Source organism: Pithys albifrons, chromosome 7 (genome assembly GCF_047495875.1).
Source record: "Pithys albifrons albifrons isolate INPA30051 chromosome 7, PitAlb_v1, whole genome shotgun sequence".
NCBI lineage: Eukaryota > Metazoa > Chordata > Aves > Passeriformes > Thamnophilidae > Pithys > Pithys albifrons.
This window is the reverse complement of record NC_092464.1, coordinates 19857418-19873807: the sequence shown is the minus strand read 5'-3', so window position 1 is coordinate 19873807 and position 16390 is coordinate 19857418. Positions and strand designations below refer to the sequence as shown.

Here is a 16390-nt window from a genome sequence, read left to right as displayed (position 1 = left end):
AATATGGAATCAAAGCTCGGTAACTGATGAAACTTCATAGGAAATGCTAACAGGCATTTCCTAAGGAGAAATTAGCATGGTAGCTACTGTATGTCACTTACCTAGAAGGCACTAACCAGCTCCATCTGCAGCTGCCATTTGTCCTCATTAATTTTAACAGCCTTCTTCAAACTAACACTTTATAAAAATATTCTAATGCTACATTGTACTGTACACTTAACACTCAAATAAATAAAACATGTCCCTAAGTATAATAATCTTCTTCAACTACAGGCAGAGCAATTCCAAAACACTTCCAGATTTTATTTTAACTTAAACTTGCTTACAATGCTGTAAAAATAATTTACTTGTGTAAATTAATAAAGACAACTCAAGAACAACATTTGTATATAAAATTGTCTTAAAGAAGCCAGCAAATCACTTTCTTTTCATTACTGTTGCACTGACAGCATACCTAACCAAAAGCCCATTCAAAGGTCAGCAAACCATGATCCATTAAATCTGCAGATCTCTTTCACTTATTATCTTTGCTTATTTAAACAAACCAAGGGACATGGAATGTAACGATGTTCTGTTGAAGGGTTACAAATACAGACTGAAACAGCAAGTTAACCCTCTAAGGAGAAGGCATGTCTGAAATAAAACAGTGTTTTAGGAAACCATTTTCTGAGATCAAGTTTGAAAAATTATAGTGCTAAATATTCTACTTAAGTTTGAAAACTCAAAGCTTCCTTAGTTCAAACAATAGACAACTTTGAATAGCTTATATCAATGGGTATGGTAGCTTTTACAGATTATTGTTTATGAATATATAATACATACATAGTGCTGGGTTTAATATTTTATTTGAATGACGTTTAATGTTATGCAAAATAAATTGCTATGTTACATCCACTGTGACATCAACTAAAATGTGAACTAGTTTGCATAGGTTAGTACTTTGGGCAGCATGATGTTGCTCTAGTCCACCAAAGCTTAAATATTCACAGTGTAGAGGAAGAAACAGGAATTAAAGCATTTCTACTAAAATATATTTTAATAGCTGGTGTTAACTTTCTGCATAACAAAAGCCAAATTAAGATGATACATCATATGATCCAAGAGTAAGTTTATCCGTCCTTTGAAAAACAATTGTTACCTTCATAACTGTAGACTCCCAAATACAGTACAGTTGTGCAAAATAACTAAAACTTTACACACTTTAAAGCAAACATAAGCCAAACTGCACAGCGGTTCATTTTTGCTTTTTATATAACACTGCAAAAACCAACAGCTGAGAGAGTTTCCACATCATGCTAATCAATGTCAATACAGTCATTGCTGTCTTCCAATGGTCTAGCAATTTCTAATAGTAATATTAAATACACAATTGAAATGCTACAGTATAGCTTATTTCCCCCCCTAAAATAATAATAATTAAACAAATGTCAACAACTGGTTTACAACTTAAGTACAATATGCAAATTCTATTTATCAGACACAAGAAGCATATGAAATTCCTTTGATATACTGTTGTAGTGCAGGCAGTTTAGGAAATAGAGCTCTCAGGTTTTATTTCCAAAGGAGAGATGGGGTTCCTATGGCATAAAGCTGGAGAAAATCACTAAAGCACTGCAAAATGGTTTATTCTTCTACAGCTCACCAGTACTTTGCATTTGCCAGCACACCAATTTGGAAAACTTCTTTCAACAGCATCTTTTGTCTGTTTCAGTACATTATTCAAACATTCACTAACTAAAGCATATCCTATAGTTTAAATGGAGTATTAATCAACATAATTAAAATTTTATACCCTGTACCACCTTATGCCAAAGATCCCTGTATTTTTCGTATGTCTTTCTCATTGTACAAGATGACATGCAGTCACTGTACAATAAAAACTATAATTATTACCTTCCCAAGTATTGGAGACCTTTCATATCCCTGAGGAACAGTCGGGAGGGACACATTTGTCTAAAACATAATCCATGGGAGGTTATTCTCTGTCAAATCCCAATCTGCTGAAGTAGTTTATTGTATGGCAAACATAATCAAAAAACCCCTGTTTCATCAAGATTAAATGCTAATGAAAAATTACAACTGCAGTATTTGTACGTAGCTTTGTTTAGAAAATGAAGATTAGCCAGGTAAGGAAGAGTAATGAAAAGCAAGGCACCCATTTTTTCTTGTATACATGTATGAATATGCTCAATGTTGTTTTCTACATTTATACTCATGTTAGCAAGAACTAAAGCATTCTCTACAGAATTCTTTATTTCTGAAATAGGAACATGTGAACTTCCGACCTTAACTGTGGAACAGCTTGGGAAATTCAGCTCCTTAGAAGTCCTTTCCTTTACCCAGAAAAACGCTGAGTAAAGGAAGAAAGAACAGTGATGGGAACATGCTGTGCTAAAAAGGAATATACACTGTAAAGGTGACAAGAGAGCAAATAACATCTTTGCATCCCCATATCACACTGTAGGTAACAGGCTCCAATATATGCCTTTTAAAACCTGTGCTGGCACAATTTAGTTTATGACTTTCTTTCCCTACCTTACAAATTTTAGATCTTAAAAAAACACTTTTATAATTGAACTCTCATAATTTTGGGCCTTTGATTGCATTGCTTAGAACAAAGCTGCATAACAATGCTAATGTTTGGTTTATATCAAAAAGCAGAAACCATTCCATATAAACATGAATTTCTAAGCATATATGACATAAAAAACTTGATTACATGAATGAGTAACTTAAACCAGATCTTAGTAATTTTGCTGACATACCATTCTCAAGAGAAATACAATTCACATACTGTTTTGGTTTTTTGACTTTTCATTTTTGGCAAATTTCTTTAGCTGCTCTGCCAGGCTAATGAATATTCAAAATTCACAAAGGAAATTTTATTTTGATTGTTTAGCGTAATATACTTCTCTAATGTCATCAAATGCTCATTTTCTCATTTACTTCTATACATAAAGTGTTCAACACTGCAAGTTGTTTCCTCACGTAGGAAGAATGATCATGTATTTAGAAGTGGAGATTCTTTTTTATAAGTCACTAAAAAACTGCAACTTGATGCAACAAAACTATTCTCTTTATTTTATTTGGTTAACAAACTGACAACTCGTTTTTATTGTTGTCAGCATTACACAGCTAATAGAGCAGCACAGCAGCAAGTGACAGCCAATTGTGCCTCAGGCATCATCTGAAAAATTTGCTAGCCAGTATAAGATGGAATTCCTCTCCTTGTTGATGGCTGGTGATGAAAACCAACACAAAAGCAGACTACTGCTTGTTTCAAAGCTTCTGGCTCAGCATACCACATCAGCCTTTTGAAAGAGCCATTTGACTTCCAGAGTTTGCAAATTACACATGGATGTCACCAGTAACCCATAAGGTTCTGCTGCTGCAGTAGCAGCTCCTCATGCAAAAATTCCAAGACTTTTAAAGGGCAGCAGTCACTCATAGAGATTGCATATTTACAGTAGTGAGTCTCTGGTTTTAAACCACATTTTTTGAAGTTAGATGCTCATGGACAACTTTAGCCTTGAAATTATTAGGCTGCTGACAAGAAAGCACAAGCAATTCCTCAGTCATGGACATTTTTGATTCTTTTTTTTTTAATGAAGTCATTCAATTCTGCTTGGCAGCTGGAATCAGCCCTGTGTTAGCAAAATCCAAAATAAAATTGCATAAGCTTTCCAGTTCCTGATTGAATGCAAAATTAGAACTTGCAGGTATTTGTATTGACAACCTTCAGTTGATGCAACAAATCCATTCTGCCTTTCTTCTTTAAGTAAATGTTGCAGGGTTGCCTACTTTGTGAAATGAGAAATACAAAATTGTCTTTAAGTTCTATATTTAATTCTACTTAAAAAAAATGTAGAAGTGAAAGGAAGCCAGTGCAGAATCAACATTCTGAGGATTACTACAAAGTTAACTTCTCTAGTACATGGCTGAACTCCACAAATTATGTTATCAGCAAAAAACTTTTTCTTCATCTGCATCCACATAAGTAAGTTCCTAAATGAATCTTTAAGTATTTTGTCCTTCCTCTCAGAATTTCTCCCTGGGAGGGAATGCAGCACCCAGTCAAAGCAAAAGCAAGTTCCCTGAAACCTAAGCCTGCTGACAGGCTCTCAGAGGTCCACTATGTCAACCCTTGTTTGATCCTCTCCTCAGCCTCACAGTCTGAGACCTGGATCTCTTAGTTCTGACCATAAATTAACAGATACCAAACAGCATATGTGAAGGTTTGTCAGCATAATATTTTTACTGTTTTCTACAGATGGCTAAACTGAAGCATAATGGCATAGAGTATACTGGACTTCTGTTTAGTTAGCTCTCCCTTCAGTGTCAGTTATGAGAAAGACCAAGCCAAAATAAAACATAATATTTCTCCATCAGTAAACATTTGGCAAGCGTACAACCCCCTGTTGCAAGAGCAATACTTTTGGAGTAAACTGAACCAATAGGCCACTGATCTGAAATGCACTACAATAACCAGAGCTCTCCTCCGCTCATTGATGGAGGCATAAGTATTTCTGAAGCAGGGATGGGTACATTAGCTCATCAGCAAAGCAGCCATTAAGCGAGTTACCTGTGGTAGGTAAGAAGGAGGGATATGACTGCAGGCTTTGTGTGACTGCACAGCACCAGGGCCTCACGTGGGGTATTTATTTACAGCAGTACAAGTGAAGGTAAAGGAACTAACATGAATTATTGGTTGTACATTGCCCTAATGAAAGCTTCTATTTAAATGCTAGTTATTATTAGAAGGAAACAGAAGAGTTGACAGGTTTTATACTTTAGATAGTCTTTGCAAGGAATCTTCTGTGGAAATGATACTGAAGAATCATGAATCTAGACACGGATCTAACTGATGGACTGGGATGCAAGCAAAGCTGATAGGTCACTTGGAAATACGAAAAAGTGGGTAATCCAGAAATAAATGTGGCTATGCAAGACTCAGGAAATTTTTGCTGTTAAAATAAAACTGTTTACTGTAAGGCTGCTGGGCAGTAGGGATTTTATTGGGTTTTTTACTGGCAAATTACTCGTCATTATTTCAAATGACTGAATTATCTACTCAACATTTTATTTTTTATTAGGATGCTAACTGCTCAAACATTAAACACCTCCCTAATAATTTGAAGATGTGTTCAAACTGAGTGTGTTAACCTCCTGTAACTTCAGAGTGCCAGAAGAAGTGCATCCATTTTATGGTTGTTTTTATGAAGAGAAATAACCTCTTTGAGGAGTAGGGAAAAGGTATTTCCTCCAAAGCTAATTGACCAAAATCTTTACAGGATTGGCAGCACCAGGCTTCCATGTATGTTTTTCATTTTGAGAGAGCACAATTATAAGCAATGCTGTTTTCAAAGCTCTGAGCTTCTTGTGGTTTATCTTTACTTTAAAGAAATTTAAATTGGATTCTGAGTGAGAATGCAAACTGTTATAGCAGTGATAACATAATGATCATGTACTCCTAAGAGATTCTTCTGACATTTTTCTAAAAGGTTAGATTTTGAGTAAATCATAATAAAGCTCAAAGGACTAGAGACAAAAATTAGTTAACAAACTCAATATAATTTGCTGGAAGCATTCCTGTTTTTCCAGTTCTCTGAACAGTACCATACATCCAGCCATCATCAATTGGTTGCACATTGATGATATAATCACCATCCCTGAAGGAAACTTCATCTTCATCTTGAGCGCTGTAGTCATACATAGCTCTGTATGTTCTCTGTTAAAGGAAAAAAAACAAGGCTGTCAGTCTCAAGCTTAAACAGAGGTAGATTCCTTCTCTTTGCATAAAGAAGATGAAAAGAGAAGGAAAAAAGAATAGAGGGGGCAAGGCAGAGAGCAAAATCACAAGTTACCTGTTGAAAAGGAACGATACTCTCTCCACCCTGTCAAAAATATAGTGAATATTGAGTAGAAAAATAATTATTTTTGTTAACCTACATTGTCCAAAGACTTCACACAAACAGATTGCAAGCCATTCACTGCATCTTGAAATATTCTAATTGTTGTTTCATTTATTCACTATTATCAGTCCATTACACCCAGCATGGCTAGCTTTGCTTCAGCTCCCTATTTGCATGATTCCCAAATAGCTTCTCCTTTGTCTTCACTACAAAAAGAAACATAGTCTTCATTCAAGTCATTATCTTTGTCATCTCACTGAATGTCTTTCATTTCATTAGGATTTTACCCTGAATTAAGAATTATGAATATATTATTATCTAAAGAAAAAACAAGACAATATTTCAAAAGGTCTGTAAAAATAATTTTTAGGAATACCCATATTTTTCATATTCAGGCAAAATTTTCTGTTTAGCACATAAAGTCCCATCATTAGCTAAACCAATATTCTTTACAACCCTGCCCACTGTAAGCCAAGATATCAATTTATTTTCTCTGTTTTTTCTAAATAGAGTATTTTTTTTTCACTTATAACCAATAAAATGTTATCATTTACTGGATCTCAAAGTGGATTTTCAAACTCATGGGGAACAGTCTTCCCTTGTATCTTAAGAGAAGAAAAAAAATAGCTCATTTTAAAATTTCCAAAAGTACTTTCTTTTCCTTACCCTGGCTCTTGACAGAAGTCAAGAGCAGTTCAAGCATCACTGATAATATTCAATTTCCCTTCCAGTAATTTTTGCTATGTTACCATAACTAGCTGAATTTCTGGTAGAATGATTTAAAGAGGAGAAAAAGGTAAAAACTTTGTTCTGTTTTCCAGAACAGGAAAACAGCTCTAGATTAATTTTAGTCCATATATGTATGGTTTTTTGAGGGGGTTTAATAAAAGTATTTTCTGAAAAGGGGGAGACTGCTCCACACAGAGTGAGCAGGCCATTTGTTACATGTTGGAAATGTGGGATTATTCAATCCAAACACTATGAGGCAATTTATCACTCCTATTTCCACATTAGAAACACACTTTTTGTCTTGATTCTGCCTTTATAATTGGTAGTGCAGACTAAACAGCGTGGAGAAATCAACTCCTGTTTAAACAATGGTAATTTTCAACCAGAGGGATGTGCTTTCTTTGTGATTCCTTAATGACTTCCAAGTATTTGTGGAAATTGATGAAAAAAGCATTGTTTATGCACCACATCACAGCAACTGATTGGGTGGGTTCTCTCATCACCACAATTCCTTAAAGGTTCACAAACTAGAGAGCTAGCAGCCAGAACAACTTTGAGAATCCCGTTTGTTCCAACTGTTTCAACCAATCTCTCTAAATAACTCTGAAAACCAGTGAAAAACATGCTATTACAACAGGCTCAGTAGGAGTTAGCCCTTTAAACAATTTATTTCAAAAGAGGATCCATTTAAGAAAAATGGTAATAAGTCTTTATCTGGCATATGACAGCAAATGGATTTTGCTCTGAGCCATGCTTATATGTCTCCCTTAAATGGGCAAAGAATGAGAGAAGAAATTAAATTTTTTTATTAAACTAACATAAAGTTGGAAAAATAGAGAATTCTTGCTCACGCAAAAGGATGCTCACTCATCCTTAGAGCACCATGGCAAAGGGCATGCCACTGCTGTCTCTAAAGGCAAGAGCTTGATTATATCACTGTGGTGGCACAGTTGTGAAGACAAGCTAGTAATTTCAAACTTCAAAAGAATTTATTAGGGCCCTAAATGCTGCTGAGAAACCTAAATTTATGGCCTTAACACCTAATTAGGTGCTAAATCGCTGTCAGGAGAAATCTCCATAATAATCCTGTTAGCATTTAATGCCTAATTATCACTGCAGAGTGTAGTCTGGCCTATATAATTGAGAATTACAATGCCTAAAGGACTCAAAGCCGGGATTTCTAAATGCATTTTAGTGAATTATTCCTCTGTCAGTAGTGAGTTTAGCAGGTACTGAGTAAAAGAGAGTGTAAAGTCAAATACTCACTTTCTCTCACCTCCTCAAAGATCTACCTCACAACTGCTGCTCAGACAGAACACTAAGTCCTTCACACAAGAAAAACTGAAACCCAGCTATTATATTTTCCACTCCCCCGCTAGATCAGACCTGACAGATGCATATTTCCATTTCATCCACTAGTTTATACTTATTCTATGGATGGCTCCTTACAAGGAGCAGTACCTGTTCCAGCATCCTTCACATACAGCAGCTATCAAGGAAAACCAACTTGCAACAAGGGTTTTGTTTTCCTACCAATCTTAGATATCTAAAGGTGTGCAAACATTGCCTGTTATTTTCCAAAGCGGCAAAGAGCCTGCAGGTGTCTATTATAAAACACTTTGTATTCTGAGCAACAATTTAATGCAGTCCATTATGCAGAACTGCTTATAGAAAGTGGGCAAAAGTTAAGAACAGAAAATAATGCAACTTATCTGGCAAAAAAAAAAAAAAACTAAAACCCATAACATAAGTCTACCCAAAGATTGTGTTAGGATCATGCCTCATACAAAACACAGCTCAAAATTAAATAAACCAAATTTTGAAAATTTGGAAATTAGAAAGTTTCTGTTTCTCAATATAGGAGACTGGTGGACATGATAATAAAATGAACTTACATTTTTAGAAGACACTGATTTGATAACAATAAAACAAAGTAGTAGGTTTACTACAGCAGCCAACTCTCTAATTACCTCCACCCTGGTATAACATATGGGATCTTTATCACTTTTGCCCTAGAGATGTCCTGGCCAAACTCAGGCACTGATGAGTGACTTTATCACCTTCATTGCTTTTAGTTAAGTCTCAAAAACTGCTCGTGCTTTGAGATCACTATTCAGTCTAGGATTTCTTTCCTTCAGTCTCTTCCTGCTGTTACTTTCTTCTCGTACTTTTTTCTTCCCTCTCTTACTGGCAAGACAACACTGCATCTCTAGTAATACTGCTCCAAGCCCAGAACTGAACAGGCAGCTGAAAGCAATGAACCTAAACAAGTCTGTGACTGTCAGACCTCCTACAGCATGTCCATACCACATTTCAAAAGCACTCAAGACTGTCATCTATATTCAGTCTGTGCAAATTACTACATTTAAACACATCCCTGAGCACATGCAAAGAACCCTCTGTATCGTTCCAAGAGCTGAGTGTAATGTGTCTGGCACACCTGGATAAGCTGCACAGGCTAATACAAATACAGTCTTCTAGCATGAAGGTGGAAAGACAAGGGAGCACGGCAGGTTTCTAAGCTGCATCTGAGATGCCTCTTTTGGAGGTCTTACCACCCTGGGGTGATAAGATCATGCTCACATCTTCCTCATCAGACTGACAAGTTAACAGTCAGCACCAGACCAGCAGTGCTTGACTTCTGGATATGTTTGGGATTTATTGTCTACAAGGAAAACCACTCAGTTTTTAACAGCAGCAAGATCCGTTCAAATCATGATGTTTGCTGTTTTCCCATGATAAACAGCTATTATAACTTAGAAGGATGTCAAGTGACAACAGATTCACCAAAGGGATAAGAAATCTGGTCGAAATAATCAATCCTTTAGTTTTAAAATCCTTTAATGTCACTCTCTTTTTTTTCCTATTACCTTCACATTTCCAGTTCTGGAAGGAGAGGCAAATAGTGATTCTCAAGATGCCTGAAATCACACTGTTTCAACAGCCTGCCAGGTAAGTCAATGGGACATAGAGATATTAGGGAAATAGTCATCTACCTACTCACATAGCTGCAAAGGCTGGGAAGAGCATTTCAAGATTTACAGGCACCTCCATTCACTCTCTGCTGGATTTGAAAGCAGTTTGCTTTACTTCCCAGTGACTAGAAACCTGCTGCCAAAGTCCAGGCTTCCAGGTCTCCTACTTTCAGTACTCTGGCCCTTTTAGAAAGCAGCCAGCTTCCCAAGTGCCTTGTGATATCCTTAGAAATTAATGGTTGATTTCAGTATCAGCTGTCTCACAGCTGTCATGCAGGTGTCCAAAGAGTTTCTCAGGTTATTGATTCACTCAAAGATGCAGGTATCTGGATCCAAGATTTTCCAGCAAGTTAGCCCCCTCAGCCCCAGGCAGCTGAGAATCTGGCAAGCCTGAAAGCACTTACACCTCATGACCTTTACAATATAAAATGTCATGGAGTTTCACTCTTAAAAAAAATACAAGTTTCAGTAATCTTGAAAACAAGTTTTTTCAGCTCAGCAAGCTCCAAGTTTGGTTCACAATTAAATATTTACTCATTTCTAAAAGTGTGACAGATGTCCTAAAAATACATCCAATCAAAATAGTTTAAAATTCAAAATAACAAGTCAATATTTTTAAGGTAAAAGGTGACCAGATCTGAACTGTGAAATCTCTAGGCAGCAATATGATTTAAAAAATATGATAATCATTAAAGCTTAAATTTATATATAAAGAGTTCAAAAGGAAAAATAAGCTCAATTTCCTAAAAATCCCAGCTGAATATCCATTCAGCTCTCCTACCATGACCAGTTACTTCTAAAAGGAAATATTCACTCCAGCTTTACCCTGCCATCCACAACAATTAAGAACTTCATGATGTGGCCACAGTTTCCTGATAAAGCTTCTTCTCAGTTGCCCACCAGTATGACTCAATTTGGATCAGACACAAGTCAGTGCATGACTGTTCTGTTGAATCAGAAAGGGCACTCTAAGACAGTCTGAGCCAGCTTTATACAAGCAGAAATAAGTAATGCAGATAGGCACAAAGCCTGCTGTTACAAAATCAGCAAGTCAAAAAAAAATTGAAACTAATTCAAACCAACAGGATGATCTTAAGAGATCGGCGGTTTTCATTCAGTGCTAGAAGCATGAATTCATCACAGAGCATACATCAAAGTTCAACCTATGAAATACGGTCCAAGCATTTACTATTGGTTTTAAACAGGTAAAAGATTCAGTTATTTCTCTGATTTCTGATTATCATAAATTATTTTTTAATCTAGTCTCATGTAAAAGTTCTTACCTCTGCCCACGGTCACTTAAATCTTTTTTATACCTGAGTACTGTCACTTATATTTATGACTAGGACAGTCAAATAGTTCAACTATAGAACTCAAGGGGATCAATTCCATCCTATTTAAGAGATTTCACAATTGCTGATGATGTTTTTCACTAAATAAAATTCTCATTTAAATCCAATACTCACCAGACTTGTTGAATGAGGCTGTGAATGCATGGACCTCATGGATGACATACTGGTCTGGTGCATGTATCCATATCCTTGAGTCTGGCTTTGCTGATATGCCCCAGGGAGAACAGGGGCTGTGTTAAAGAAATACAGACATCTCAATTAAGATCTAAAGCAAGTCCTTATTCTAGCATTTTATAGAAACTTGAGATTATTTACATTGTAAATAAAATTGTTCAGAATTATTTCCATATACAACATAATTTTCACAGGTTGAATTACACAGAAATGTAACCAAAGCTATAGCAATATATCCACAAACACTATCAAGGTTAGTTGGAAGGAAAAGTTTAACTTACTATTAGAAGCCTAACCATAAAGAGGTGTATGAAAGCATGAGACACCACTAACTTAACTTTGATCCTATCATAGATGAAGCATTACACAAATGTCCAATAAACTGACATTTTTAAGGAAAGACTGATGAGAAAAAGTTATATAAATAGTTTTTAAATGCTTCAGTAGAAATTCACTGCAATTAATTCTTAACTTATTGTAAGCTCTTAAAATTGAAACCAGGGTTGAGTTTCTTAGTTCAGACAGATTCCATCAACATTCTTAGCCAAGCACAGAGAACAATACTTACTTAAATACTTTAAAGTCCACCTTTTTCAGTATCTTCCTTCTATCAAACAATTGTTCCATTTCTTTAACGCTTACTTTATGCACATTATTTTAACAATTTTGTATGTTAATTATTAATATATTGACTTTTGTTTTACCAAAAGCTGCTGAAAGCTTTAATACAACCAGCAGGGACTCCCTAACTCTACTATCTACTAAGAAAGCATTCATAAACCTCCCAAATCTGCCCAAACATCTTATTTCAGTAACAGAAGAAAATAAAATATTTTAAAAACATGGTTGAGCAAAAAAAGTGAGAAGTAAGCCCAGAATAAATGACCAGGCAGAGATGCATTTTTGAAGCAAAATTAAGAAACTGAAGTGGTTTTCAAAATCTAAAGGTTGAAAGTTTCAGCACCATATATTTGTACACTTTGCAAGACTCTCATGCACTTTGAGAATAAAGTCTTCTGGATTGCTGGAAGTTATTAGCCCATCTCCTCAGTTATTTACCAGAATTTTGCTAATTCAAATGGAAATTCATTTAGCCACACTGAAAAGAAAATGAATTTTTGTTGATAATACTTCAAGTGATCCATTTAGCTCATATTTTATCTAACTCCTCTGCCAAAGGCTGTCTTTTGTTTAAAGGAGAAGAGCCCATGCAGGACATGAGTGAGAAATCTTCAAACATGGAGTCACACAGCAGTCCAACACTTTCTGAGACAGATCTCGGGCTTGCTGGGAAGAACCACTTCTGAAGCAGCCATCACACACTCAGAAAGCAGCAAAGCTAATGTAGGATTTAATGGGGTTCAAAATATGTGGAAAGATCCAGGACTTGTAAAATGAAAAAAAAAAACATGGGAGAAGCAGGAAACCCCATTAAAAATATGTATTTATAAGAAGTATTCATATTTGCACTAAAAATTCTCTTGTCTTCGCTTCTTAAGTGATCAGGACAATAAATGTAGATCAAAAGGGATACTGAGAAAATGTTTGTTGAACTGTTTTAGAAGGAAACGTCAACCTTGTGCTTTCGGTAAGTTGTTTTACCAATCCTGCTCCTCCAGCTAATGAAATCATTGATTTCAACAAAGGTTTTCTTAAAACTTCCATTCAGTTTTACTTAGCATATTCAAATGTTCTAAATGTGTAATTACAATTTAGGATGCTACTTTTTGTGCTATGATAATTGTAAAGATAAGTAATATTGTATATTTAACTACTATTTCTGATGTAGAAAACCTGTTTCAAACTATTGCAATGAATAGATTGTTTTGTTAAGTGAGTGAAATTAAAGTGATACACAGTCAGACACAACACTGGAACATGATGAATTATGGATGTTTTAGAAGTGCCAAGTTCATTCTAATAGCATATAAGAAGAAAGACATTTTAAAGTAGTTCAATCATCAGAGAATTGCTGCTCATTAACATGTTCACAGGATTACCAGGCATTAAGTGAATAGTCCTAAGTAGTTCATCAAATAATTTATGTTTCAATGTTGTTACAAGCTATTTCTACATGAACAGATGTACCCTTCTTGAAAAAATAGAGAAAAACACAATTTAATCAAAGGTTCTACGATCAAGCTGGAATTAATATATTCTGCCTAATTCACCACTAGCATAAATGTAGGTCAGCTCATAGAAGCCAACGAATTCTCATCTCCTCATACCACCCATAAATTGGTTCTGTGGGTTGAAAATTGAGCACAGATTGAACTTCTTAACTTAACAGGAAGACTTTCCTCAGCCACCACCGGCTGCTGATCAGTCAGCATCCACCCTGCTCTGCAGCAACAATGGGCTGGTAGCTCTTCCCTGGTCCCTGGCAGAAGCAGACACCCTGAGAGTCCCTTTCTTCTTCTTTTCTTCTTCTTTAGAGTAGCAAAGATGTTGGTAGGAACTTTGTACTCTTGATTCCTTTGCCCAAAACAGATCTTTCTCAGTTCCTATCAAGCATCCCTTGTCAGTGTAAGGCAGCAAGCCCACTGATGGTCAGCTTCATTACAGCCTCCAAATCGACTGGCTTATTTTGGGGAGGATAACCCATGCCTCCTGCCTCAGTGACAAGTGACAGCAGCAGGTCTGAGATGTGCTTTTCTCTTTAGCAATCAGTCCCTTGCAAGCTGAGAGAATTCTGTCAAACTGTCTCAGCAAATCTGTTTGCTACTTTACCTGCAATGGTGGAAATCATAAATCCATGAAAACAAAGCATTTCTTCCAAAGCATTAGAAATTTTGGGAAGTGTTAGAAGCTGAAGTATTAGAAAAATGTTCTATACAAACAAAAAGAAGGAATTTCTAGGATTAGCTTTGCTGATTATTTTCTAGTTATTTGTTTAGCTATCATATATGTCAGCACATATGTCAGCATACATTAGTGTTGAAGTCACTTCATTGAATAATTCCAAGTGGATTGTTTTCCTTTTTTTATCCATTAAAAGAATACTGTAGTAGGGCTGCAAAAACTAATATTTTTTAACAAATTTTTACAAAAAATACTTAGGAACCATCCAGATGTTTGTGTATTTGGACAGCAATTTGGGAATCACATAATTAAGCTGAATAGTGAAGCAACAACATATTTTGAGCTGTGTTTCTGGTGACATACAGATAACTGAAGGGGAAATTAAATCATGCAGAGAAAGAGTTGGAATTGTCTTTATCATCATCACCTATAGTTAACTGCAGTCTTTTGGCTCTGACTGAAGTATAAAGTTCTATAACATCAGTGACTGCAGCAGCAAATGCAATGGTTTTAGTGAACCTAAGGGAACAATAAAATACCGTGGTGGAACATGAAATTCATTTAATTGAAGCCAGATTTAGTGATGATGGAGCTGAGGGCTGACCATTGCTCCCAGAAGTATAGGTGGATGTTTTCTCTTGTTGCATTAAGGCTTTACCAGATGGATTCTGACGTATCAAAACTTTTTTTTTCTTGTCCCACTTACCAAGAAAGCCAGATACTCATTTTAAATTATCTACTTGAAGAAATTTATCATATATCTCTTGCTATATCTTTATAGGCTTCCCCAGAGAAAAATGAATGAACATGATTCAAGGCAAACAGAGAGAAGCCTCCAAGAGAAAGAAGCAGCTGAAAGAATGATAGTGAGTATCAGCTTGCTGACCCAGACAGTGGAGTCTGGAGAATGTGTGCTACTCAGGATATGCTTTGAGAAGAACCTGGAAAGAAAAAGATAATATTGTGGAAACTGGAAAGGAATAACTTAGAGAGCATCGCATAACTACAAGCTTAAAAAAAAATGTTCATGCTGACAAGAAAAATCATTTAATGTTAGGCTTCAAGATACGTTTTATCAAAACCATACTCAAATTCTCTTTCATTCTTTTGTACAGCAGAACCTTGACAATCCATGGTAAAACAACATAGCCTCACTCCTAACGACTGGATTTTTGCCATTGACTACTGGATTTTTGCCATTGACTGCAATGTCAAATGTAAAATAACAGTCACTTAATTTACTCCCACACACATCACGCAGTTTTAAGCATTTATTTCACTTCCTATTTTGATATTACCTCAATTCATGATTTCACTCCTAAGTCTTCAGAGAACTCACAAAGAATATCACAACATTTTGTAATAATGTGAGTGAGTAAAAAGTAAAGATTATGATTAGCATTATGATTATGCTTCAGTCTAGTGTCTGCAAGACACTAGATACCAAGCTGTAGATTTGCTAAGCAGCATAAAAGTTGCAATAGAGCCAGAATAAAGCATCATCATTGTAATGGTTTGACCCATGGCTTCCTCAGTAACCATTGTATCTAAGGAAGTTACAAGTATTCCACACGTGTCTTCCACGTAGCAGGGGGGGTGTGGTTTTGTTGTTTCTGCCTTCCCTTCCTTGGCTGAGGAGCTGGAGGGAGGTGGTTGAAGTCTGGTCCCTCCGGTCCCTGGTGGTTCTCCTGTCCTGGGCGAGATTGTTTCATTCTTATTCCCCTTCCTTGAGGTTTTTAATTGTGTTTGTTTTGATTCATTCGGTTTCTTTGGGTTGGGTTGGTGTCTTCCCTATTTTCCGGCTAATCAATCCTCTTTTCTCCCTTCCCCTCTCCTCTGAGGGGTGGGATCCTATGTATTGTGTATACAGTGTGGTTTGTAAATGTTAGTAAATATAATTTATTCCTTTTATTCAGTTCAGTTTCTTTAGAGTGCGTTTCTTTTCTGTTTTTTTTTCCTTTCCTTTGCTGGGAAGGTTCTGGGAGGGGGAAGGGGGGCCAGTCCAGGGTTGGCAACAGCTAGGCCAAACCTGCGACAATCATACACCTCTGTGTTACTGCCATTATGATAAGCTCACCCAAAATAGAATAAGCTGCTTATGGGAATTATGATGCTTCAGACATTTTGAAGTCCTTCCCATTTTGTCTTGTTGCTGCTGCTTTATTTTCCACAGGCTGCAACATCTAGGTAGGCCCCACAGTCTTTCTTTAGAAAGCCTGCTCCAGAGTTTTCACTTCCTTGGTCTTCTGTCCTTTCCTCAGAAATTACTTGGCCATGTCCCAGGCAACAGAAGACACAGTCATAGTGATGCAATCACCTGCAGTTCTATGTAGGTCTACAGTACACTCCGGAGGTACTCAGGGACACCCCATGTGCTGTTCATGTGGACAGGTCACTGTGCTTGAACTGCACAACCCCCTTGACCACTTCCCAGGCCAAGTTACAA

General features: G+C 36.4%; 1 protein-coding gene across 4 annotated transcripts in view; it reads right to left on the bottom strand.

The window, feature by feature from the left end:
• Positions 1 to 289: 289 nt before the first annotated feature.
• Positions 290 to 16390, bottom strand: part of NEBL (nebulette) — a 257377-nt gene continuing 241276 nt past the window's right edge. For 2 of the 4 annotated variants that reach the window (XM_071560196.1, XM_071560195.1), the window contains 3 exons: positions 11083 to 11198; positions 5865 to 5894; positions 290 to 5728 (listed from right to left, as the gene is read on the bottom strand). In XM_071560196.1, coding sequence (XP_071416297.1) covers positions 5552 to 5728; positions 5865 to 5894; positions 11083 to 11198 — 323 coding nt within the window. In that variant the 3' untranslated portion in view covers positions 290 to 5551. The remainder of the gene's footprint in view (positions 5729 to 5864; positions 5895 to 11082; positions 11199 to 16390) is intronic. The other 2 variants (XM_071560197.1, XM_071560198.1) reach the window with 1 other exon arrangement.